This window comes from Centroberyx gerrardi, chromosome 20, assembly GCF_048128805.1.
Source record: "Centroberyx gerrardi isolate f3 chromosome 20, fCenGer3.hap1.cur.20231027, whole genome shotgun sequence".
Taxonomy (NCBI): domain Eukaryota; kingdom Metazoa; phylum Chordata; class Actinopteri; order Beryciformes; family Berycidae; genus Centroberyx; species Centroberyx gerrardi.
Window position 1 is genome coordinate 9,632,357 of NC_136016.1, and position 24,166 is coordinate 9,656,522.

The window sequence follows — 24,166 nt, forward strand, 5'->3', positions numbered from 1 at the left end:
AATTGTGAAATTACCAAAAAGTTTGAATAGATTAGCCTACAGGGCTACTGTGTTTGCCAGGAAAACCCCTAAAACCCCCTAAAATACTCTGGGAATCTTTAGTAAATTAGGCCTGGCTTAAAATGTGAAAGATATCTGCGCTCTGAAGACGAATCGAAGTCTACTATATTTATAAAATGTGTAAGGCCCAAAATCAAAATGGTAAAGGCAACGTTAGTCAGAGCCAAAACAATCATAGATAATTTATCAAATCAGTTAGGCCTATTTGATGGATATGTAGACCTACTGGAAATAAAAATATAATGTGAGAAACAATAAATCAGCATGCTATGATTGCAGTAGTAGATGGTAGGGATTATTTACATTTATTTAATATCAATAAAATCCGTCATTACAGCAGTATCTTACTTCAGGCATAGGTAATAGATGTCCCAGTGGTGCACACAGCTCTATACGATATCTATGAAAGTTTGTCTACCGTTTGTGCTGAACAGTTTCACGATAATAGTAATAATCTGATAGGAATTTGTTGTCGGCATTATTTGCGTCTACAAAATAAGGGAACCCGCTGTTAAGCAGACCAACGGCACGCACGTGACCTTACAGTATAACCAGAAATGTGTCTGCTCTGCATGTCTCAAAAGGCGATCATAGATTGATACATTGGTTTCTTTTGAACATCATTAGAAAGCCCCGCACTTAAGCAGGGCATCAAAAAATTAGTTGAAACTCATAATGTTCCTCTCCACGGAAATCTTTAGTAAAAGGCGAAAGATTTATACGATCTGAAGAGAAACAAGAGTGTACTGACGACTAGAAGACAACAGACCGACCAGTTTGGCGGCGACACGTATCTAAGTGCTGGTTTACTGTAAAACTGTAAAAAAAGACTGACAACAACAAACACACATAACTCATGTTGTGTAAAGCCAGACACATTCGCGAAAGAATACTTTGCGTTAGTACATGCAATATAGAAAAACGGACTATTACTTATCACGTTATGACGCAAGGCATGCTGGGAGTACCGTATTCACTTCCGGTTGTTGTCTCTATCCTTCTGTTGCATTTAACGAGATACATCAAATGTAAGGACCCGTTCAATATTACATTCAAAAATAAAATCGCAAAACAAAGCCATCACCAAAGCATTTTTTTCCAGTTGTACATGATAAGTAGGCTACACCCCACTGTCTTACTTTGTCCCGAACCAGTGGCTCCCAAACAGGAGTCCAGAGACTCCCAGTGAGATGAAGACTAGTTTATATTCAGTTATTTTATTCAATAGAAGTTAGCACTTTGGGAAAATGTATCAGAAATGATCAGAGGTTTCACTCACACACACAGAGAGAGTGAGAGAGAGAGAGAGAGAGAGAGAGAGAGAGAGAGAGAGAGAGAGAGAGAGAGAGAGAGAGAGAGTAAAGATACTGATATTCGGGGAAATATTTAGTAAATTAGGCCTGGCTTAAACTGTGAAAGATATCAGTGCTCTGAAGTGTAGTCAAAGTGTCTTGCTAGTATTTATAGAGAGCAAAGTAGTAAACGCAATGTTATAAGTGACAAAACAATAAAGATATAGCCTATGGCAGAAAATCTAGTAAATCAATGATTTGATGAATATGTAGGCTACTTAAAACTAAAAATATAAGGCGAGAAACAAGAGATCAGCATGCTCTGACTACAGAAGCAGATAGTTGGGATCATTTATACTCCATGATTTACTAGTTTTAATATCAGGAAAAACGCCATTACAGTATACGGTGTGCTGGGTTATCGGTAATACACAACGCTCTATAAAATGAAATATTTAAGAAAATAGCGACCCCCTACAGAGGGAAGCATGAACAGTCGCTCAACAAAAGTTATCTTACAACACTGAACGCTGCTTGTTATTTTTCTTTTGAACATTGTCAATAAGCCCCGCACTTAAGCAGGGCATCAAAAAATTAGTTGAAACTCATAATGTTCCTCTCCACGGAAATCTTTAGTAAAAGGCGAAAGATTTATACGATCTGAAGAAAAACAAGAGTGTACTGACGACCAGAGGACAACGGACCGACCAGGTTGGCGCCGACACGTATCTAACTGCTGGTTTACTGTAAAACTGACTGACAACAACAAACACACATAACTCATGTTGTGTAAAGGCAGGCGCATTCACGAAAGAATACTTTGTGCTGGTAAATGCAATATGGAAAAACATAGCCTACTATTTGCATGACTATTCGCCTATTTTTCATGTTATGATGAAAGGCATGATGGGAGTACGGTAGTCACTTCCGGGTTGTTGTCGCTGCTCTTCTCTTGTTACAGTTTAATTTAAAAGGATACATCAACATTCTGCATTCAAAAATACTATTGCAAAGTAAAGACACCACCAATGTTTTTTTCCAATTGGGTAAAATTATTATATGTGCACCATCAAAAAATTGCACGTTTTCAGCAAGACCCTCCCTCTTAAACACACACACACACACACACACACACACACACACAAACCATATGCATATCCATATGCATCCACGTGAGAGAGAGAGAGAGAGAGAGAGAGAGAGAGAGAGAGAGAGAGAGAGAGAGAGAGAGGGGTATTCAGGGAAATATTTAGTAAGTTAGACCAAAATAGTAAAGGAAATCAACTATTTGATTATGTACTAAAAATAAAATAAAAATTTAAGATGAGCAACAAGAAATCAGCATGCTATGATTATAGAAGCAGATAGCTGAGATCAGTTACACTCCATGATTTACGTTTAGTTTTAATGTCAAGGAATACCGCATTACAGTATTTCATACCACAGCTAACTTATCCTAGTGATTCACACATTATTCTGTATAATGCGATAAGTTTGTTAATGCTCAACAGACGAATTCTCAGTAAATACCTTCGACTGCCTGTTACCGTTCTTTTAAACATCGGTAGGAAGCCCCGCACTTAAGCAAGGCATCAAAAAATTAGTTGAAACTCATAATGTTCCTCTCCACGGAAATCTTTAGTAAAAGGCGAAAGATTTATACGATCTGAAGAGAAACAAGAGTATACTGACGCCCAGAGGACAACAGACCGACCAGGTTGGCGCCGACACGTATCTAAGTGCTGGTTACTGTAAAACTGACTGACAACAACAAACACACATAACTCATGTTATGTAAAGCCAGGCGCATTCATGAAAGAATACTTTGTGTTAGTAAATGCAATATAGAAAAACGGACTATTATTTATAACGTTATGACGCAATGCATGATGGTTGTTGTCACCATTCTTATCTTTCACTGTTGTTGAATTTAACAGGACCCCAAACAGTGGGGGCTCCAGAGACCCCCAGTGAGATGAAGACTAGTTTAAATCCCCTGTTATTTCATTCACTTAGAGAGAAGGAGAGAGAGATAGAGAGAGAGAAAGAGAGAGAGATACTAAAAATACTGATATTCAGGGAAATATTTAGCAAGTTAGGCCTAATTATATTGGGAAAGATATCTGTGCTCTGAAGAGTAATGACAGTCTGTTGCTGTGTTGATTAAATTTATAGGAACCGAATTAGTATAGGCAATGTTAGTCAGTAATTAGAGGCAAAAATATACAGACATAGCCTATGGCAGATGATTTAGCAAATCAATTATTTGATTAATATGTACTAAAAAAAAAAAGTTTTAATATCAAGACAAACAACATTACAACCGCGTTTTATTTGACACATCACTCTGTAAAATGAGAGCGCCAAGAAATTATGGTAAAAGTTAAAGATGGCAGTTCTAACAGACTTAACAAAATGTCACTAAATAACGAAAACTTTTCTTTGAACATCATTAGAAAGCCCCGCACTTAAGCAGGGCATCAAAAAATTAGTTGAAACTCATAATGTTCCTCTCCACGGAAATCTTTAGTAAAAGGCGAAAGATTTATACGATCTGAAGAGAAACAAGAGTGTACTGATGACTACCGGACAACAGACCGACCAGGTTGGCGCCGACACGTATCTAAGTGCTGGTTTACTGTAAAACTGTAAAAAAAAAGACTGACAACAACAAACACACATAACTCATGTTGTGTAAAGCCAGACACATTCGCGAAAGAATACTTTGCGTTAGTACATGCAATATAGAAAAACGGACTATTACTTATCACGTTATGACGCAAGGCATGCTGGGAGTACAGTACCCACTTCCGGCTGTTGTCTCCATTCTTCTCTTTTACTGTTTCAATCATGTATTCAAATACTATTGCAAAGCAAAAACAACACCAACATTTTTTTTCCAATGAGTAAATGATATATGCATCTTCAAATTTTTTTTTTCAGCACACACACACACACACACACACACACACACACACACACACACACACACAGGGTTAGGTATCTCACCAAGACAGCAAAAGCTGACCAGTTAAAGCCTTGTCTAAATGGTGACAAGACAGACAGGTGAAGCAGACGACAATCCAGACTGCCTCCAAATTCGCTGTTATTTCATCCACTAGAAGCCAGTTGGGAAAATATATCGGTGTGATTATTCTGATCAGAGGGTTCACTCCTCTGTTATCACCTACATTAGTAGACAGACAACAAAACTCTTCTCACCTGGGGAAAAGCCTTTATCAAATGGGGGTCTGTGGTCTAAAGCTCTCTTTGGGGTTTTTGGCATGAGTTTGGAAAGCCCTGCTGTGAACTATTGGCACTGAGGGTGGAGCCCACAAACTATCCAGTATTCACTGTGATTTTAAAAACAACATGCAGAACAGCGACTCCCTGTGGGTGTGAGGGTCTGCTGCACATACAGACAGGACACCCAGCCGTATCCTCCAAATTATATAACTATATTTCTACCAATGCACCGGCTAAACATAAATCCAAGAGTTCACCATTAAGAGAAATCGTGCAAAAATGTATAGCTGATAAGCCATGCACTTTGATAGTGCTGCCAAAGTGTGACTGCTAATAGTGACAGTAATGAATGAAAAAATACACTTGTTACGACACCCAGTGGTAATGATGGCTACTGTGCAACAGGGATGCAGTGAAGAGAAAACCAACTTAAACTCAGTTTATCCGAGGGTTTATCCACCTTTTTATTTAAGGAATACAGTTTATCCACCTATACACGTGTAGTATCAATCTAAGTATTAAGTAGGCTATTAGCTAACTACATAACTTCAAGTTATTGAAGATAGGGCATTGTAAAAACATAAATTAACTCTTTGTTTTCTGAGAATTTTATTGATTTTGTTTGTATTGTTGTATTGTATTGTTGGTTGGTTCTGCCTTATGATAATGAGACTGGTGGTCATTACCCCCGAATAAAACAGATGTTAAATCTCTGAGCGATAGTTTGCGTTTGCTAGCTTGCTAACAGTTAGCCAACATAAAGTTAACTAAGTTGTGTCATTGCACGCATTAACGGGTTCTATTAGACAAACCAAACACACGAAGCCAGCAATTCACTTGGTGAAGATTTAAATAGGAAATAAAGGTACTTAACTCGATCAACACAACCATCCACTTGTAGTTTTCCAGCCGCAAATCCACTCAACAGCAAATTCAACGGTCCGAAAACTGCCCTGTCCAACAGGGTTCACAACTGGGGATTTAAAAAAACATAAGAAAAAAGAAAAAAGAAAAGAAAACATACAAAACAAAAGTAAACCTATATTTTGGAGCTGCCTCCAGTCGCAATGTTTAAATTTACTGGACAACTGCTAGCCTTACATGTACTCTAGCTAGCTATAATCGTGTAAACGTAATCCTATAAACAGAACAGGTAGCCTAATGCACGTGCACCTCTGCACATTGGTCGCGTAGTGCCTCAACTTGTAAATTTAACGAGGTGAGTAGCAAAAAATGCACAAATTTACTAGGCCTATATTTGATAATTTTTTTTGACGATATATCAAAAGTGTAGACATTTGTTGGACACTTCTTCTGTTGCATTTATTTATTATAATTTATTGAAAGGAGGACATATAACATAGCATAAAATATGACATGTAATAAGAGATAACCGTTTTTTTCTGGCTTAACCTATTACCAACCAGAAAATGAATCACATATGGACAAAAGAGCAAATGAACAATGTGTAGCCTATATAGTAAATATCTAAGATAGTGCAAGGAAATAGAACTGACACAAAAGCAAAACAGTAGTTTATAAGCCACCGCATAATGTAGCCTATGTGACAGTTTATTGATCCACATTCTCTTTTTGTTTGCTCAAGGTCCGGGCCAGGGTCGACTACAGAACAGAGGTAGGGATTCAGTGTCTTGCTCAATGGCACTTCAGCAGGGAGGATGTTTGCTGACAATGGGGCTTGAACCCAGGTTCTCCAGTCGGAGGGAAGTCTCCCTACTCACTGCACCACCCTGCTACCCAATACCTACCACATAGGCTATTTGTTCACAGTGATTTTTAATAAATGTCTGACAAAGCTGCTCTGCAACATCACCATGTATCTTGGTGTTTCCCAATACCAGACAGACCTTGGGCAAAACGTATTTGGGCGATTATTTGATTTCAGGCACTTTTGGGTACTTCAATTTCTCAAAAATAAAATCTCATAAAACCTTCAATTATCTGCCTAAGCTTTATTGTCATTTTGTCAGGAATCATCATCTGAACATTGTTGTAAACATCACTTTAAGGAATTTAAAATATTTAAAAATTTTCCTAGGATGTCAGAGGAAATGGTCATTACCACCACATCATCAAATAATTGTTTAAAACTTTTAAAAAGTAAAAAGTTAGTGCTTTTAAGGCATTTTATGTAACTTCATACCTTACTTCTGATGTCTAAGTGGTTAGAAATATTTTAATTTGATTTAAACATGTTTTAAATCTTTAGATGTGCAACCTTTTCAATATATTCCTAGATCCTGTCAAGAAAGATAAAATTACTCCAACAACAGGTCAATGACTCATGTTTTTTTAATAAAATGTTAAGGAAGGGCTTGTAATATTTAAAAAAACATATATGAAAATGTCTGATTTAAACAGTTTGTTACAAATTTATCTAAAAATATGTCATGTGTTGGTAATGACGAACGGTTGTGGTAATGACAAAATGTTTTGGTAATGACATCTAGAGAAAATTACAAATGTAAAACAGCATTAAACTCATATTTCTTAAGAAAATATTCTTAAACCTTAAAACAATTCTCATTTCATTATAAACCAATCTGTAACTGGCCAGGCTAGGCTAACTTGCTTGCCAAATTTCCAAATGTAAACAACAGGATAGCAACAGCTAAGGTGGTCAATCAACACTCTGACCCCCTTTGTGGTTTCAAACAATATTTTCTCTGAGGATAGGATGTAATTTCAACTGTAATTTCATTTTCTGTTTTGTTTTCAATGTTCTTCTTTTCTGAGGTTCAAGTACACATTCACCCATAGATTAACCCTAGTCTCATTACTGTAAAAACTGAGTTAACAGTACATGGCTTGTTCTTTTAACAGGCCTAAATCTTCTGCTCCATGAGGGAGCATACTTGTTTCCAGACAGAGGCATCAAGCATCATATGTCTTTTAGTAACTGGTTGGGGCTCTGGGACAAGGCCCAGCACATCTGCCGCTCTATACCACAGTATGTCGTCTCTCATTGGCCAGAAGAAACGATTTGCTCCAATCCGACTCATTGTTTTGACCAGAGCAGAACTCTCTGAATCCACATCTTGGATAATGCCGGGATAAGCATCTCCATCATACAGCACCACACACCAGTGTCCTATCAGGCCTTCAGTGATTTCTCCCACTTGAAGAGATGTGCCTTGGCTTTGGTCCGTTTTACAGTTCATGGTTGTTTGTCCTTCATCAGCTGTATGTTCATCTTCATTAATGTATACAGTCTGTGGGTCATAGCACTCACAGTCCTCTGGAGCTGAACAGAAGCAGCTCAGTATCCTCCATTTGATGTTGCCTGGCTTGTCAGTGAAGATCTTGGAACAAAAAAAGATAATAATTTAATTCATGATGTAATGCTCAATAGTACCAATGAAATAAAATGTTATATTTATAAAAATAATAAAATGTAATAGCAAATTACCTGGTGTATTTTCATTGTACCCCGTACTGTTTCCAGTTTCTCTGGTAGCAGAGTTTCATTGTCTTCAATCTCATTCTCAGAGATGTAGAAGAGCTTGATTTTGGACTGCTCTTTTGAGAGTGTTTCATAGACCACTTTTCCATTTGGGAGATCCATTCCTTTAGAGACAATATCATCAGCTGTGCGTTTGATGGCTGCACCAATCCCATCTGCTGGCCCCTTCCCATGTCCAGCCTCCAAGAAGTTCCATGTCACCTTACTGAATCCAAGTTTAAAGGGAACGGTGCAAAGAAATTTTTTTTAGAGCGGTATTGGGTTGTTGGGCCATCACTTACAACATGAAGGGTACTTGCAGATGGAGTAACCTCTCTCAAGTATGTAAGCACAGGGCTGAGATGTGCCCATATGGCAGGAGGATCATGTTGCATTGAAGATGAAATGGAGCAGAGCGAGATGATCCCATTAACTGTGTAGGCAACTGCAGTGTGCAGGGACACTTGTTTATGGGAGTCTCCAAAATGTACTGCCTGAATTTCAGAGGCATATTTGCATAGATAATTTTCTGCAAAATCTATATGAAGGATGATGTCATTTTCTCCAACATCTTGCTTCATACTTCTCAGCACTGAATACTGATGTTGGATATTGAAGACATGTCTTCCAAACTTGTCTTTCAGATTTGTTGTGAAGTCTTCCAACAATGTTTGAAGGGTACCATAGACACGGTCCTTCACTGTTAAATGAGCAGTGAACTTCTCTCTTGTTCCATCTTTTTTTTTCTTCTCTCGTTCCTCAGCTTTACTTTTCCATTCCATCCAGTGTGTCTGCTCACCAGGATCAAATGTACCGGTTTCAAGCTCTTTTGCTCGACAGTGGGGGCACTCCCTGTACATACACTCTTTGGTCGGGTTCTGGCAACATAAAGACTCTATCAAACTCTTAATGTTGCTAGTTTTTATCACTTTGTGATAGAGCAGTTTGTCAGCCATCAGCTGAATGTTTGCATGTATTTTACACAAGCATGTGTCCCTATCACGGACTGTTGGCCTCACTATCCAAAATGGGCGGTTTTTGCAGAACTGAGTATAGGAAATGTTGAGCTGTGGATGTTCTTTCTTGAATTTCCGGCAAAGACTGTACAATGATTCATTCAAAAAGCGCTTTTGCATTTTAACCTTCTTCCTCGTCAATGTGTCTCTCTTCCCTGTTGTTGCCCTCGAGTTGTCATCACGTTCCAGAAATTCTTTGACTTTTGTTTTGGTAGAGAGAGGTAATGCATTTGCATGTTTCTTCCGCAAATACTGAAGTCCAGGTCTTTCTCTGTTTTTCCGCATCATCTTAGAAGAGAATCCAAGTTCTTTTTGAGCCAGATTCACCAACCTGTACTTTTTCAGAATTCTCCCCACCAGAATCTTTGAAATTACTTGCTTCTCTTTAGTGTTGGTTTGCTGATATCTGTCTCGCAGCTCCGACACTAGAGTATTGTGGAACAATAGTGTCTTCCTGAGATCACTAGGCTTTGATTTCATTTGTTGTTTTGATTTTGATCGTGGTGATTCTTGTGGTTTGAGCTTCTTTGACAGTCTTTCATATCGTTTTTTATATTTCTCCACCTTTCGTAAAGCATTATCCAACTTATGGTTGGCTTCACACAGATCTCTGTACACTTTACTTCTGTTTCTGGTAACTTTTTTCCGTCCTCTTTGTTGTGGGGTTTGTTGCGATGTAGGCTGAGTGGGACCTTCATGTATGGGAATAGGCACAGGGACAGCATTTTATTGCTCAGGCTGTTGTGTTGGTGACACTGGTGGGGTATTCACTGATAGGTAGTTCGCCATATTTTTTATTTGCTTTTCTTTTGCTCTTTTGTTTGTTTGATTGATTCTCCATTGACGCTTTTTAAGTCTTTGTTCGCGTTTGGATAGCTGTGATATGCATTTCAGTTTACCCGTCTCTTTTCTATTTTTATATCGCTCTTTTTCTTTTTGTAAGTATCTTTGGTATTGTTCTGGATCCTCTTTAATTCTCTCTCTGTAAGATTTTGACCTTTGGGCTGTTGATTTGGGTGCCATGGCAAAGACACTAAACAAACACAGAAACTCATTAATTTCAGTTATAAATGAGACACAAATATTCAGAAAAAATGTTTTAAATTCATGGTAAAATAACAGGAAATATACATTTGTACAATAAACTAAAACATACATCTATATAGTAATTTTATGAACAAAGAAAAAGCTATCAACTGATATATTTTGTCATTACCACCACAATTTGTATTTACCACCACACCTCATTAAGTGGTGGTAATGACGCGTGGTGGTAATGACATTTCTGAATTTTCAGCTAACCGCTAGCTACTGGTCGAACTTACTAACGTCACCTTCAGAGCTAGCTAGCAATGTACTCAATTTACATAAAAATATGAAGAAATTACACTACAATTCAAAAACATTATCAAACTACAGCTTGTTTGGTAATGACATGCAATAAAAATACTCTCTTACTAGTAAGTATAAATGGGAAAATTTCCTACATTTCTGGTGATCAAAATGTCATTCTTCCTCCTTGACAGCCATGTGCCCCAGTGTCAGTACAGATTTCCATGGTTACCAAATCAACAAACTTTGAAAAAACTTTATTGTCCTGCAAATTGTTTGATGTGGCGGTAATGACAGCGATATTAAGGGACATACATATTTTGTATTAAAAAAAGTCACAAATTGTACTTAAGTTAAATATGTGAGAGGAAATCATTGATTCAACTGTATTTATAGTAATACATACTAAAAAGTATATGATTTTTTTTTTTTTTTTCTAGAGAATTACAAGACCAAACATCAAAACTCAGTGTTGGGGACAAGGTGAAAATGGTGAAATTCCAACATAAAACAGTAAAAAAGCAGATAAAAATAAATGATTCCAAGAGAATAATAAAGTATAGAGGAGTAATTAAGCATACTAAGCAATGATAACATAAATAACAGGAAAAAAAATTTTTTTTCTTAAAAATACATCCCAGGGACATGAAAGTTACCCAAATTAAATAATCACCCATTTACAAGTAATTCTTAGCATAACCCGGACTGAGTAGCAGAATTTAACACACCAGGACAATTCAGACAGTACCATGAATGAATGTTTAAACTTCCTTGTTTTGTCCTATGTGGCAAACCCCACCTACCTGGTACTGCAAGCAGGGTAAAACATATACAAAAAAGTATTTACTGTTTGACCCAGGTCTGATGCCATTACATCCCCATTGTGTCAGTGTTGCTTCTCTGTTACTCTTTCTGAGTCTCCTGGGTCCTTTCTTTGATAAAGCCTAATGATTTTAGTGTTGTGCAGTTTTTTCCATGTATTCATTTCCATGAGGTAGTCATGGTTGAGGTAGAAGACGACGTGGGTTTTAGCGCGCTTTTCCATATAGTAGTTGGGGTATTTACTGTAGTCCTCTGTCATGAATCCATATACATCCACCTGAGGTAGACAGAGAGAGAGAGAGAGAGAGAGAGAGAGAGAGAGAGAGAGAGGAAACATGAAATCAAACCAAATAGACTTGCTAAAGTATAACAATCTAGAGTCTTTGGCATATATGAATACATTACATACTAGATTTCTTGATCTCTATACATTCTTATAGGTTTTTGTATCATTCACCATGGTAACCAAATTGGAGGCAGTGATAACTAGGAGGCATGTTGACATTCTTAAGTAATGTTAACTTACCACGTCACAGGTATGCAGAGCCAGGAAGAGAGTGAATGCCCCGTTGGTCGGTCTGACTACAGACCAGTTCACATCATTGAGCACTGAAGACTTCAAGAACCTGCGAGCAATGAACAGTGGCAAGTGCACACGCACACATTGAACAGCCTAATAGACACAAATCTATGAAGCAAGTTTGCATATGATTAAATGTGAAAGGAGGCTGACCTGTTCCGCACATATCTGAGAAAGTCTGGGTGCAGAACATAGAAACGACTCTCATCAAACTGTCCGGTGTAATATGTCCACGGCCTGGAAGGTAAAGACACAATATTCAATAATCACCCAGACAGTGTGGTGAAATGATGAGAAGTGGGTGATGCTAAAATGAGAGGGTGTCAGAGCTAAAGGAAAAATATGTTCTGTAGCAGTGTGTGTATGTGTGTGTGTGTGTGTGTGTTACTCCCTCTACTAATAATGTGTAGAGGGTAGATGTTCACCGCAAGGAGTAGTATGGGCCACTGAAGACTCGTTGTCTACTGAGAAGACCCTGCAGCCACTGGAAATCCCTCATACCCTCAGGAATCATCACATACTTTATACCCTGCAAAAGGAAGAGGAGGATAGACGTGGTTAGCAGTGTGTGTGTGTGTGTGTGTGTGTATGTGTGTGTGTGTGTTTGTGCATGTGCGGCTGAGCGTGAAAAACTTCCAGCTTGAAAATGAACCATGATAATATTGCACCACTGTTGTTTGAGTTTCAGTACTTCATCGTGTGGGATCTCTGTGAATCCATAATTCTTGAAATAATACAGCGATGCGGTGATGGAGTGGGCCGTGTGAACGTATACTGCCGTTTTGTTTCCTACATCTTCCTCGTAACCCTTAGTGGCCGCACCGTTCATCCTGCCAGAAAAAGGGTCAGAGCATCAAAATGACTTTGAGATATCAACACAACATGCACGGGGATTTTCCTTGGCCTAAAACAAAATCGCGTGACACTCACAGAGCCGCATTATATGCCACATACACCATATGTTCTGGGTAATATGAATAGGTCCATTTATATTCTCTTTGTGGTGAAGAGCACCTCCCATGTTATAATCTGATGCAATATCATTTTTTTTATCTTGCCTGTGCTTGGCTTAGTCAGGACCTAGGTGTGTTTGTTTAGATGGATGTGAGTGTTTGTCATAGCGTTTCACAACTAATTAATTTTAAGTCTCTCTAACAGAAGCTGGGTGTGAGTGAAGTGGGGCTTGCTTAATGAAATACATTTATTTGGATAAATTAAAATACCACCAAGCATATAGCATTATATAAAAAAAACAGGGTAACATAATGAAGTGCCATCACGTATTTACATTGTGGTGTGGCTCTAGTGCTCTTTTATCTCCTCTTCTTTCCTCCTCTTGCTGGGCTGTCTGTGTAAATAAGAATGTCTTCTTAAGTGACCTGTCTAGCTTCAAATACTGTTTACTCTGTATTGTTTCAAATCATCATGATCATTTTTAAAAGATCAAAACCTTGTATCTTCGAAAAAAGAGAGGCGTTGTGACTGACTGGCACTACATGTAATGCCACCACTGCTTTTACAGTTTGTGTGTGTGTGTGTGTGTTTTACAAATGTGTGAAAGTCAGGTTCTTACAGGATCCCCACCATAGGCAAATATTACCTTGACACATATTCAGAATAACTAGAGGGAGTGGTCCCAACAGAACTTGTAATATAAACTGTAAGTATTGCAATCTCATTGGCCTCGAGGTGATGACTAAGAAACAAACACAACCTAATGGTTTGGCAGTGTTCCCTCCCTTGTATTTTCCTGTGCCCCTCTTACCGAAACACATAATCGTGTGCGTCTATCTCCTTCCCCATGCCAGAGCCATAGAGGATCCCAGCAGTGCCCACCACAGCACAGCGCACACAGCCATCACCATCTCCTCTGGGAAGGAGTAGTGGCTCCTTTGGCTTTGGGATCAAATCCACAGCTGCCTTCACCTCTGCAAACCCAAGCAAAACATGCAGATTAATATATAGTCTGTGCTTAAATTAAAATTCACAACACACACTATGCAATACTGCTATTTGCAGACACACACAACAAACACACACCCCTACCGTTGTATTTGTACTCCATGAAACCAAAGGGGTTGTTGAAATGGGAAAGTCTGTTCCACTCACTCATGTTGAGATTGTCTTTGTGCATAAACAAATATAAGTTGGGAATGAAAGCCTGCTTAAAGCTCAGATCTTCAGACTTCTGCAAAGGCTGGGGACAGGTCTGAGAATGCAAAAGAAAAGACTACATTAATCTATTCATCCTAATGGGAACAATATAAATAAATAATTGTCATCATATTGGCTAAACCTACTGATTTAGTGAGGGCTCCATACAGCGGAGAAAGAGAGGATGCGTCAATCATCACATAAATGCAGTTTGATTGATTGATTGAAGGAAGAGGCAATGATTGTATTAGGAACAGAGGCAAGCTGAAAAACAAATACAACCAGATCACACCATAGCCACACACACATAAGCATATTGCCAGAAGATATCAGCCATGTTCACCCACTCCCATATTTTTATGCTGCAAGGGTCATCTGACCTCTCTTGCTACAGTCTGCTTACTGTCTGTCTGGGTTGGGAATCCTGGGCATACACATCTTCAAAATCCCATTGAGGCAGTTTCTTAAAGTCCTTTTTGAAGAGGATAGGCATGGGAGTCTCCTTGAGGGAACCTACAGCATGTGTAGTGCTGTCTCTCTTGACCATTTTATCAGTTTTTAGCTGTGTCAATAGGTGCGTTTTGGGTTGGTTTGTTGCATTCAGCACAGCAGGAGAAGTGAAGTTGTCTTTTTTATCTGAGAATACGGCCGTATAATGGACAACCGACCCATCTTGTCCTCTCTGCTTGGTTTTCCCTGAGATAAGAGTCCAGCTGAATTGGAAACTTGGCAAAGAGCAATAGATGCAAAATACCAGCATTAGTCAAATATCCTTTATTCTAAACAACTGCACATGCCTGTAAACGTGAGACTGATTCACTAAACATTTGCTCAAAGAAAAAATTCATACCAGCATTGGCTACTTATTCACCAGGAAATTGTCACTGTGTCCAATGTCCCAGGGGGTAATTCAGTCTCTTCTATCACCTTCCCGTTTTCAATTACCCGTCTCCCTCTGCAATCTTTCAACAACTCACCTGATTCTTTGTGATATACGTTCCCATGACAGCGTATACAGCATGATGCCGACTGAGACCACCAACAGCAAAGGGAAAATTCTCCTGAAATGTTGAAATGCCATAGCTCAAGATAGAGGCTTTGTCCGTATAACTGAACACACCGAGTTGTTTGCTTTCTACACCACTGGAGAAATGAGTCTATGCCCAGGTGTGAATGGCTCCAGTATCCTGTCCACACCCTGCCACGGTGTATTAAAGTACATTCATACGCAAATACAGAACTGAAAAGAAAACAAGGTGCACGCACAGCATGTGGTCAGTTGGCAGGCGCACACACACACACACACACACCCAGATAGTTAAGATGGTTTATTCAAAGCAGCTGGTTGTTAATACAGAAGCAGCTTTACAGGTGCCATACCTGCCACAGATGAAGAGTCTTTAAGAAGATACAACAAGATGAAAAAAAATCATGTAATAAATGCATCATATTTATTGCTTTTATTAGTATATAAAACTAATAGAATGAATAGTCCTTAATCCCTTTTAGTCCTTATTTACATAGGGGCAGCTAGTAATGTCTGCTCTGGGTTTCAATAGATGCAGCTGCTTTGGGTTTTTTTTCCATGTGGACTGGTCTTTGGATGACAGGTGGATGGAACAGCAACAAAACAAACAAACAAACAAACAAAGCAAATAATATGAAACATAAAGATGGGTGGCTGGTCTTGAATATTGTTGAGTGGATTGTATGTACTGTATGTTTCTGCATAACGTGTAGAATGTGTGTATGGAGTTTGTACTTGGTATAATGGAATAGTCCTTGATTAGGGCTCATAGGTATTGAGCACAATCAGAAGATGCATCACAACAAGGAAGAGTGGAGCTGGAGAGGAGTCTTAGATGGAGTAGAGTTTGAGCTGCTCCTCTATGTCTCCCTCGGACACGTCCCCAAACGTCTCCTTGTTGTCCTTCAGCAACTGGAAGATGGCGGCCAACTGTTCACGCTGCACCCTGGGAAGAGAACACAAATATCAAACAAATCTTGAGAACCCACTGAAAATGTTTCAAATATTCAAATAGTTTATATCATTTGCTTATGTAAAGCTACCGAATGAGTTACAGCCTGCATTGTCTGCATGGGCGTAACAACAGGCTAGAAAATGTTATTTTGTGCTCCACCCACCATCTCCATGGTGATTTTACCACCTAGGCCTTACTATAACACAAGGAAAACTCTGGAAGGAAAGATGCAGAGGGAAATGGGAGTGGTGGATTTGGAATATTGGCAATTCCACAAACATGATGACGACGTACACAGTGAAAGGTCATGGTGCAGCAAAACCAAAGAAAAGCCATGCTACATCCAGCCAAACATGCATATGCAGCTAATAATGACAAGATAAGCAGCATTCATTTGATGTAAGTGAAAGTCCCTGGCCAGCATTCACTAACTAATCTAGGATCATTTGTCCGTTGATAGCCACATTACCTTACCTATGATTCAAGGGGCAAACAGATCTCATATCACCACTGCTATTCTAAAATAAAATAAATAAATATGAGCTTTCTAATTGACTGACACTATCGCTTAGATATTACTTACCACACAATATAAGCTGTGTTTACCTTTTCTCAATGCAAAAACTTTATATTTTTCCTCCATCTTTACTATTCCCATGTTACTGAAAAGCTTTGGAAGCCAATTTCTTGGCGACACAGGTCACAGTATTGTGTTGCAGTGACTCCTCTAGTGGCGGGACAGAGGAGAGTCCTCAGAGGATTAACTAACACTCCTCTGACCTTCAGTCAGAGGTGACAAGTGGAAACAGCCAATCAACACCTCCACACACCTGAGGAACACCTGCTTATATACACATCTACAGTGGAGTGATGGGACTGGGCAGCGGGAGGCGGGCAGGTGGGATCAGATAAGTATGACAGCACAGTATGTTGGTCGCTTCATGGCCACTTTAGGATCGACATTTGTGGCAACAGCTGCCAAAAATCACTGCTGAGGTCAAAATTGAATGCGTACGCAAATTGAACTGAAGCATCCCACTGGAATAGTTTCCATACAATGGCCAGAAAGTGACACCCCTGGGAGTAATGGGTGAGAATGATAACTCATACTTTACCACATATTTGCTCCACTCTCCCTGCCTGCCTGTCCAACAGGCTTACAGAGAGGTAAAGTCTGTGGTGAACTCTATCCTGCAATGATAAGAGCAGGAGATGCATTACAAAAAAGAAACCACGATTAACTTCTCGAGTGTCATTTAGTTACTTCTCTGTTTTCCATTTTTCCCTCTCTTCCTTGAATAAAATAAGCCACTGATCTATGGACTTGATGTGTAAACGTCATTTAATGAAAAACATTCCCACAGAAGCCACAACATGCTTTGAGTGGTTTCCTTAAGTCCCTGTACGTGTCTTTCAATCTCAACCTAATGCCTGGCACAGACTCAATCTGGCCTTACTCAGTCTAGCCCCAAGCCGAAGGGTGACACAGCAGCTAAACGTGAAAGGCTCTCAGTGAAAAGCCAACAACACACACACACACGTGCAGAGGGTGTAGACAAGGTTAGAGGGAGGCAGAAGAGAAGTCGACACTGGACAGTAGGCAGGAAAACTGAGGGGAACCCAGGGAAATTCAGAAAAACTTCTGAAAGTAACTACAATGAATGAAATTTTAACATGTATTTTCAGCAAACTGTTTTGACAAAGAACCTTGTACAAAGGTTTAGTACTAGTTTTGGAGCATAAGGCGAAATCGAGTAAATTGGGAAAGCGTGTTCTAAATAGTAAAGGTGTTCAAATTGTGGAATACTAATGTTCTGGGTTTTTGATAAATTCTGAAATATTCATAGTTTTAGGTGACACAAGACAGCTCAGGCATTGGCACCGACCTCTGCTCCTCCTCCAGCTCGTCTTTTGACATCATCATCTGCAGATGGTTGGTTCGTGCCTTGCCTGGGACGTAGTTCAAGGAATTGTTTGCATTTGCTTCCAGCTTATCTAATGAAACAGAGTCAGCTGTGATTAGAAATCGACACCTAACCTTTACTTAATTTGATCAAATTCTGAAAAAAAACAAAACAATATATATATATACAGTATATACATGATTTTGAAAGATTTTGTGCTCACCGTTGATGCCCGGGCTCTCTGTGGCTCCTTCGGTCTGGGGGTAAGAGAAAGCACACTTTAGGAGCTCCTTATCAGAGAGCCCAATGATTGACCTACGGCTCCTCTCTGACGAGGCCGCGGATGACGAGTCTACGTCTAAGCTCATGTCCCTAGATGCAGCCCTGTGGATGGACAGGCTAGATGTGGATGTGGAGTGCAGTTCTTCAGTGTGAGGGTGGGGATGTGCCTCCTCCTGTCAGAGAATTAAGGGGTCAGATGAGGGGTGTAACACCATCATTTCAAATGTTTCCCCCCAAAAATGTATGCCAATAAGGTATGTTTTTGCTTCTCAAATATCTGTATGTGATTGGATCTTACTGACATTACACGGCACAACACCCAACGCTTCTAAAAGTGGGTGTCCCAAGGATATGAATTGTTAAAACCTTGCAGGCAGGCCCAGACTATAAGTTGCAATGCAGGGAAAGCTCCAAACAAATCAATTGAACAACTCATGTTACCTTTATTCCCCATCTCTCCTGAATGCTGATCTGGCCTAAGATCCCCACGTGTCACCTCACCGGTGGAAAGACCAAGGTCACCTCTCCATACTTGGTTGCTGATTTGACACCTCCCTCCCCATCCTGTTCTGCCCACCTTTATGGTCCCCTACTCTGTGAGTTTTAGCAGCAATGGCAACCATCCAGACATGCTAAAGGACTAAGAGGCTATTAGAGACTAAAAGAGGGTTGAGGAGATTCATGACAACTAGCTGAGTGCGATGCAGTCTAGAAAAAAAGCCATCTGATTGGAAATGTTAAGTGTGTTTGTATGTGTGTGAGTGACAGAGATTGACAGAGAATCATTATATTCTATACAATTAAGCTACTGCCTTATTATGGCACAACAGACAGCCAAAACTATATGGAAACTGTATAGCAGACTACTTACTGATTGCACAGATTTCACTACATCCCAGTGGTCATGTGAACTCCCCCAGTCGTCCATCGCATTCTTCTTCTCGGGTAGATAGCCATTCTGCTTTGGGCCAGATTTGCCTAATCCTCCCGCTTTAGCGTCTCCCGTGTATCCAAAATAACCCATGGCAAAGTCGGCTGAAGATGACGAGCCATTAAATAGCGATGTTGCCACGACAATAGCGAGAAGCGTGAAAATAATGGCTGATAATATAAAAGTTAGATCCATTGTTGCGGAGCGCGCTGCCTTTTATTAGGCCTATAATAAAGCCTGTACAAGTCTTTTAAATAGATCTCGGCGGTCTGTGTTGTCTAGTCTGGTTTCCGTTTCTTCTTTGTCTCGATTCACCTGACTCTTGCATGCGCTCACTCGCTGTTGGCCATCCTGTGGCTTGCAATACGCCTCACCAAACATCAACGTTAACGACCAGCGTTTACCGTACACGGTGCAGGGTACAATCTCCCCTCCGTGCAGGACGTCACATCCTCTGGTCCCGCCCCCCTCGGCCCGCCCCGGCCCGTCCCGTGCGCTCAGTCCTCACCGCTAGATCCCCCGTCTGCAGCGGATCAGGTGGGCTGGCACGGCCCGCTGCAACGTGCTCCACTCGCGACTTTGCAGGTAATCCCATCAGCGGTGTGTTGTACAAACAGGGAGATTCAAATGGTTTGTGACAGGATCCGTGCAGCTCCAAGTTGATAAAGTCAAGCGGGGTTTACGTCTGTGCGGGCAGTGTGATGTGCTCACCTGAGGATACACTTCCAGCACCTTCAAATCCGAGTCTGTGCCAGGGACTGGATTGAGACAATAAAGTAAATACAAACAAGAAAACTAAAAAGCTGCATCCATTACACCCTGAAACACCATATCTGTGCTGTTCTCAGTGGTGTTTTATTTATATAGCCTACAGGGGTAATAGCCTATAACCAATGACATTTATTCACTCACTGGATTGCCAAGATCTGAAGTAGAGTGAAATCACAATTATCTGGCTATTAAATAGCAGAAGCAATTATGCAAGTTAAATGCATGATATAATCTCACACAAAACTTGAGCCACAGGCTAGACAAAACTCACACAGGCAACTTGTTTACCACAAAGATTTTTTATTAGCATTCACCTGAAGCAATTACAAGACGTTTGAGGGGCTCACAAAGGAATGCAATACACAAACTCATTCATTAAGCAGCTGGAGCTGCCCTTTCAACCCTTCACCTGGAGTCACACTGGACCCCAATTCAAAAGCGAGCAATACCATCAGCAGTGGATAAACCACAAAGGAAAGGGAGAGGAGAGAGGGGGTAAAGAGGAAGGATGAGGGGAGTATTTTGTACAGCACATGGAGGGAAGGAGAGGTCACAAGACAGGAGAAGATGGATGATCTGCCACACCTGTGATCTTACAAACCGGCAAACGGCAGCGGAGGGTCGAGCCCCGGAACAGCGCCGGGCACTCAGCACCGCAACACGCCACACCATCTCACCACCGCACTGCACCGCATCTTAACAGCTAACCAGCATTACTCAACTGCTACACAACTGCGCCTAGTGCACAAAAGATACACAAGAAAGAGGGTTAGAGTCATAGGAAAGCAAATGTGACCAGACAGAAAAAAGAAATTTGACAGAAAGAAAAGAAAATGCTATGTTGCCGGATTAGCAAGTCAGCAAAGTTAAAATGGGTAGCACTGTGATAGTTTAACATTTTGCTTTTGTTACTGTACATTATGCCACATTTTCCTACAACAGTGGTACACATTTCTGTTAAGGGTCTGTACATCCAACATGACACCCTGTTCTACACCAACTCCGCAAATAAAACAAAAACTCCTCTACATCCATCTCGAAAGAGTATTAAACAAGGGATTTGATGAAAACAAATCTACGCAATTCAAAATGAAGAATTTATTAACACGGAGGTACAAATTAAATCAATATGCAATTAACTCAATTCAAAGGGAGGAAACACCTCACAATTCCCTTTCAATATGCTCACCTAAATGAACAGTTATCACATATACAACAGTACAGAATTTGCTGAAGTAAATTAAATCAAATGAATCATTTAAAACATTTTAGACCAAGTTCCAATAACCTTTTGGTCTGTATTCAGTGGGTGTATAGTGGAGTCCACTTGCTCAATGTTAGGCTCTTCCTGATGTCCTCAGCAAAGGCTCAATCATCTGAGATCTGGAAGGAAAGACAGCACAGTGTTAACCAGAGCAAAGCAACTAGCTGGCTTAAGTTCTGCAGCTGACCTGGATATAATAACTATAATACCTTTACTCCTTCCAATATCGGTTTGTTCTTCTTTCCCCCCCCGAGGCTAAACATTATGTAATACACATGTTCCAGGTTGTTGGGTATCCATTTTCTGGAACTGTTCCTAACAGCCTTAGTAATTTTCATATTTCTTCACACACCTTCCGTGCCCCCCTCCCAAACCCCAGCTCTAACAGACTATAAGACTCTTACACTCGGGCATATTTGAAAAACAAACCTCGGGGTCCGTTCCCTCTGAGTGGCCGGGGAAACCACAGACACAGACGGTACAGCGCTCAGTGCGTCTGCCTGTGATCCTGTGAACGTACCTCACCACACCACCTCATACACCAAATGACAGCCCGAACCACCGCCATGACGACCTGCTCCATAGCAACCACCGTTGCCTTGGTGACCTGCTCCTTAGCAACTGCCATCGCCCTCAGCAAACAGGCAGGTCACATGGGCGGGTCACACACTAACTGCTCTCACACTGCCACACCCCCAACTCCTCTCTTTGCAAACAGGACTCCGCAGCTTGGAGGAAAGAATTCCACATTTAGGTGAACGTTTGAGTGAAGCACCCCACGCCCCAACCCCCCTCATACAAACCCCCAACCCCCCTCATACAAACCCCCATGACTACAAAAACTCTTAATTCTCAATCTTATAACAGGTGACATAGCAAATCAAGTTCAACTAAATCACCAATCTGTATGTGCTTTAGAATGGCTGAACACACAACCAAGTAAAGTACATACAGAACAGGGACTGTAGGCTACATCAATCCCCTTCTTCACTCTTTTTGTTTTTTACATGTATTTAAAAAGAACAGTCTAATTTTCTAAAACAGTCAGAATTCTGCAGGCTTGGGTGCTTATTGTGTGAGTGACTGCAATGTAGCATCAAGACTGCAGAATACCAATTCCAGTGAGGACAGCTACCCATTTCACCACTCTAAAGCATTTAACATAATCCACCCCTTCCCATGAATACCGTCTCATCGTGTCCTGGTTTGGGGTTAAGACTCGGCTCCATTGTCCTCTGGGGATTTGGGCCTGCTCTTGGACCTGGATCTGGACTTGGACCCTCTGTTGGAAGGCGGAGTTCGACTCCGGGACTTTGACCGGGACCGTGACCTGGAGGGGGACTTCGATTTGCTCCTTCGGGGGCTTCTGGATTTGGACTTGGACCTGGACCTGGAGTAGGAGCGGGACCTGGAGCGGCTGTAGCGGGAACGGCTTCTGGACCTGGAACGGCTTCTGCTCCTGGACCGGCTGCGTCTGCGGCGGCGACCAGGGCTGGCTGAACGGCTGGTTAGAGACAGAAGAAACATTATGTAAATAACACAGCAAGAACAAAGTATGGTCAAAACTGCATATTAAAGAATATGACTCGCAAACAACATTAAATGAAACTGCTCCAATAGCCTTGCTAGCTATACGTAACAAACAATTGCTGTACAAGACATCTTGAATAACACGTTTGGTTCAGAACACCATTTCCTATTTATTTGGAAAAGACAACGACGCTTATTCTCTTTCCAGTTGATTTCAGGACACCATGTGCCTATCCATGTGTTATGTGGACGCCATCATTTCCCTCACACGGTCGCGAGTTCAACGTTAAAAGGTTACTCAAAGTATTATTACCTCCTGCTTCTGCGTCCGTAGCCTCCAGACCTGCGGGGCGGGCCGCCACCTCTCCGGCCGTAGTGGGAGTCCGGCGGGCGGCCGTAGCGCGCCATCTGCACTCGAAGCTCCCGCCCGTCGAGCAGCGCACCGTCCATGGCGTCCATGGCGTCCTCGGCGTCGCGCTTATCGTGGAAACGTACGAAGGCAAACCCGCGACTTTCCTTGGTGTACCTGTCCCGGGGGATGTACACATCCCCTACCCGGCCATACTTCTCAAAAACTCGGCGCAAAGTCTCGGGCGAAGTCCGGTAAGTCAGGTTGTCCACTTTGAGAGAGGTCATCCCCTCCACATCAGGCGGGGGCCTTCCGTAGCTCATTTTCTTCCCCTCACAACAACACAGCAGACCAGCAAAGACAAAAACCGTAAGGTCTTACCGTTTGGTAAAACCGTTATTCGGTGGTTACCAAGCTCCCGTTGATATATTTCGTTCAAGTTTTAACGGATTTTGGCTCGTTTCGTCCTGGACGTCGTAACCCGCGCAGCATGCACGTGAAATGGCGGCAACAACGCTTCCTTTTCGTCTTTTTTTCCTGTTGGTTCTTTCCGCCTCCGTTGGCCTCCTCTGATTGGCTGCTTGTCTGTTTGACTTCCTGCACATGAACCGACACTGCCCTCTGTCGGCTCGGAGTGGCACAGTGGCAATTTGATTCACTGGGTTGCAATTCTGCCATTGTTCCATTTAGTCTGATTATAAAGCTGTTATATTACACGATTTCACCGTTATTTCTTACACTAGTCACTCCAGCTGACGGAATGGCAGTTGTTTACGGAGGATGAATCGATTAATCGACTTTCACATTTTAATTTTTATTATCCTACTTGTTGCCAAAAATAGCGGCAGTCAGCCCATAATTTCATCGTGAGGATCTGTGCCTACGTTCGGCTAAAATATTGGGCCATATGTTCATGGGATTTCCTCTTATGTCCAGGGGAATTATTTTAATTTAGGTTCAGTGTGTATTCCACTGAGCCTACACTGCACTGCAGTCAGGGCTGTTCACACATTTGGTGTAGGAAGGTCACGTTATAAAGCGGGTCGGAGCTGCTGGAGAGGACTGCGCAAAACCATGGTCCGGATTTGTGCCTGACGTCATGGGGAGCAACAGACCTGGTCTCTGACAGGATCCAGCGAAAAGCACCAGGGATAGATATCAACATTCCACGGCCGCGAAACATGTCGA

At 41.1% G+C, this 24,166-nt stretch overlaps 3 protein-coding genes and 4 non-coding genes across 11 annotated transcripts; all 7 read right to left on the reverse strand.

Moving 5' to 3' along the window:
- Window positions 1-689: 689 nt before the first annotated feature.
- LOC139910214 (U5 spliceosomal RNA) lies at window positions 690-805 on the reverse strand. Its single transcript, XR_011784552.1, has one exon. It is a non-coding gene; the product is annotated as a U5 spliceosomal RNA (small nuclear RNA).
- Window positions 806-1,916: 1,111 nt separating this feature from the next.
- LOC139910213 (U5 spliceosomal RNA) lies at window positions 1,917-2,032 on the reverse strand. The gene has a single exon (XR_011784551.2). It is a non-coding gene; the product is annotated as a U5 spliceosomal RNA (small nuclear RNA).
- An 890-nt stretch (window positions 2,033-2,922) lies between these two features.
- On the reverse strand, window positions 2,923-3,038 carry LOC139910216 (U5 spliceosomal RNA). Its single transcript, XR_011784554.2, has one exon. It is a non-coding gene; the product is annotated as a U5 spliceosomal RNA (small nuclear RNA).
- Window positions 3,039-3,810: 772 nt separating this feature from the next.
- LOC139910215 (U5 spliceosomal RNA) lies at window positions 3,811-3,926 on the reverse strand. The gene has a single exon (XR_011784553.1). It is a non-coding gene; the product is annotated as a U5 spliceosomal RNA (small nuclear RNA).
- A 7,127-nt stretch (window positions 3,927-11,053) lies between these two features.
- Window positions 11,054-14,512, reverse strand: LOC139915644 (alpha-N-acetylgalactosaminide alpha-2,6-sialyltransferase 1-like). The gene is made up of 8 exons (XM_071904315.2): window positions 14,369-14,512; window positions 13,858-14,020; window positions 13,577-13,739; window positions 12,503-12,641; window positions 12,237-12,340; window positions 11,965-12,048; window positions 11,758-11,857; window positions 11,054-11,508 (listed from the first exon to the last, which is right to left on the reverse strand). The coding sequence occupies exons 1-8, from the start codon at window positions 14,510-14,512 to the stop codon at window positions 11,296-11,298; spliced, it is 1,110 nt and encodes a 369-aa protein (XP_071760416.1). The 3' UTR covers window positions 11,054-11,295.
- A 778-nt stretch (window positions 14,513-15,290) lies between these two features.
- On the reverse strand, window positions 15,291-19,481 carry mxra7 (matrix-remodelling associated 7). Of its 3 annotated transcripts, none has more exons than XM_071904326.2 (5): window positions 19,005-19,481; window positions 18,075-18,108; window positions 17,834-17,942; window positions 17,063-17,138; window positions 15,811-15,938 (listed from the first exon to the last, which is right to left on the reverse strand). In XM_071904326.2, the coding sequence occupies exons 1-4, from the start codon at window positions 19,257-19,259 to the stop codon at window positions 17,105-17,107; spliced, it is 432 nt and encodes a 143-aa protein (XP_071760427.1). In that variant the 5' UTR covers window positions 19,260-19,481; the 3' UTR covers window positions 15,811-15,938; window positions 17,063-17,104. The 3 variants fall into 3 exon arrangements, with proteins under 3 accessions (XP_071760426.1, XP_071760427.1, XP_071760428.1); XM_071904327.2 differs by having other exon boundaries at window positions 15,847-15,938; window positions 17,058-17,138; XM_071904325.2 differs by lacking the exon at window positions 17,063-17,138 and having other exon boundaries at window positions 15,291-15,938.
- Window positions 19,482-20,505: 1,024 nt separating this feature from the next.
- Window positions 20,506-23,501, reverse strand: srsf2a (serine and arginine rich splicing factor 2a). Of its 3 annotated transcripts, none has more exons than XR_011784823.2 (4): window positions 22,943-23,500; window positions 22,287-22,603; window positions 21,124-21,218; window positions 20,506-20,573 (listed from the first exon to the last, which is right to left on the reverse strand). XR_011784823.2 is itself a non-coding variant. In XM_071904316.2 (3 exons), exons 1-2 carry the CDS (start codon window positions 23,299-23,301, stop codon window positions 22,312-22,314), a joined length of 651 nt encoding a protein of 216 aa, XP_071760417.1. In that variant the 5' UTR covers window positions 23,302-23,500; the 3' UTR covers window positions 20,761-21,218; window positions 22,287-22,311. The 3 variants fall into 3 exon arrangements, 1 of the variants encoding a protein (XP_071760417.1); XR_013507547.1 differs by lacking the exon at window positions 20,506-20,573 and adding an exon at window positions 21,620-21,827 and having other exon boundaries at window positions 20,761-21,218; window positions 22,943-23,501; XM_071904316.2 differs by lacking the exon at window positions 20,506-20,573 and having other exon boundaries at window positions 20,761-21,218.
- Window positions 23,502-24,166: the final 665 nt, after the last annotated feature.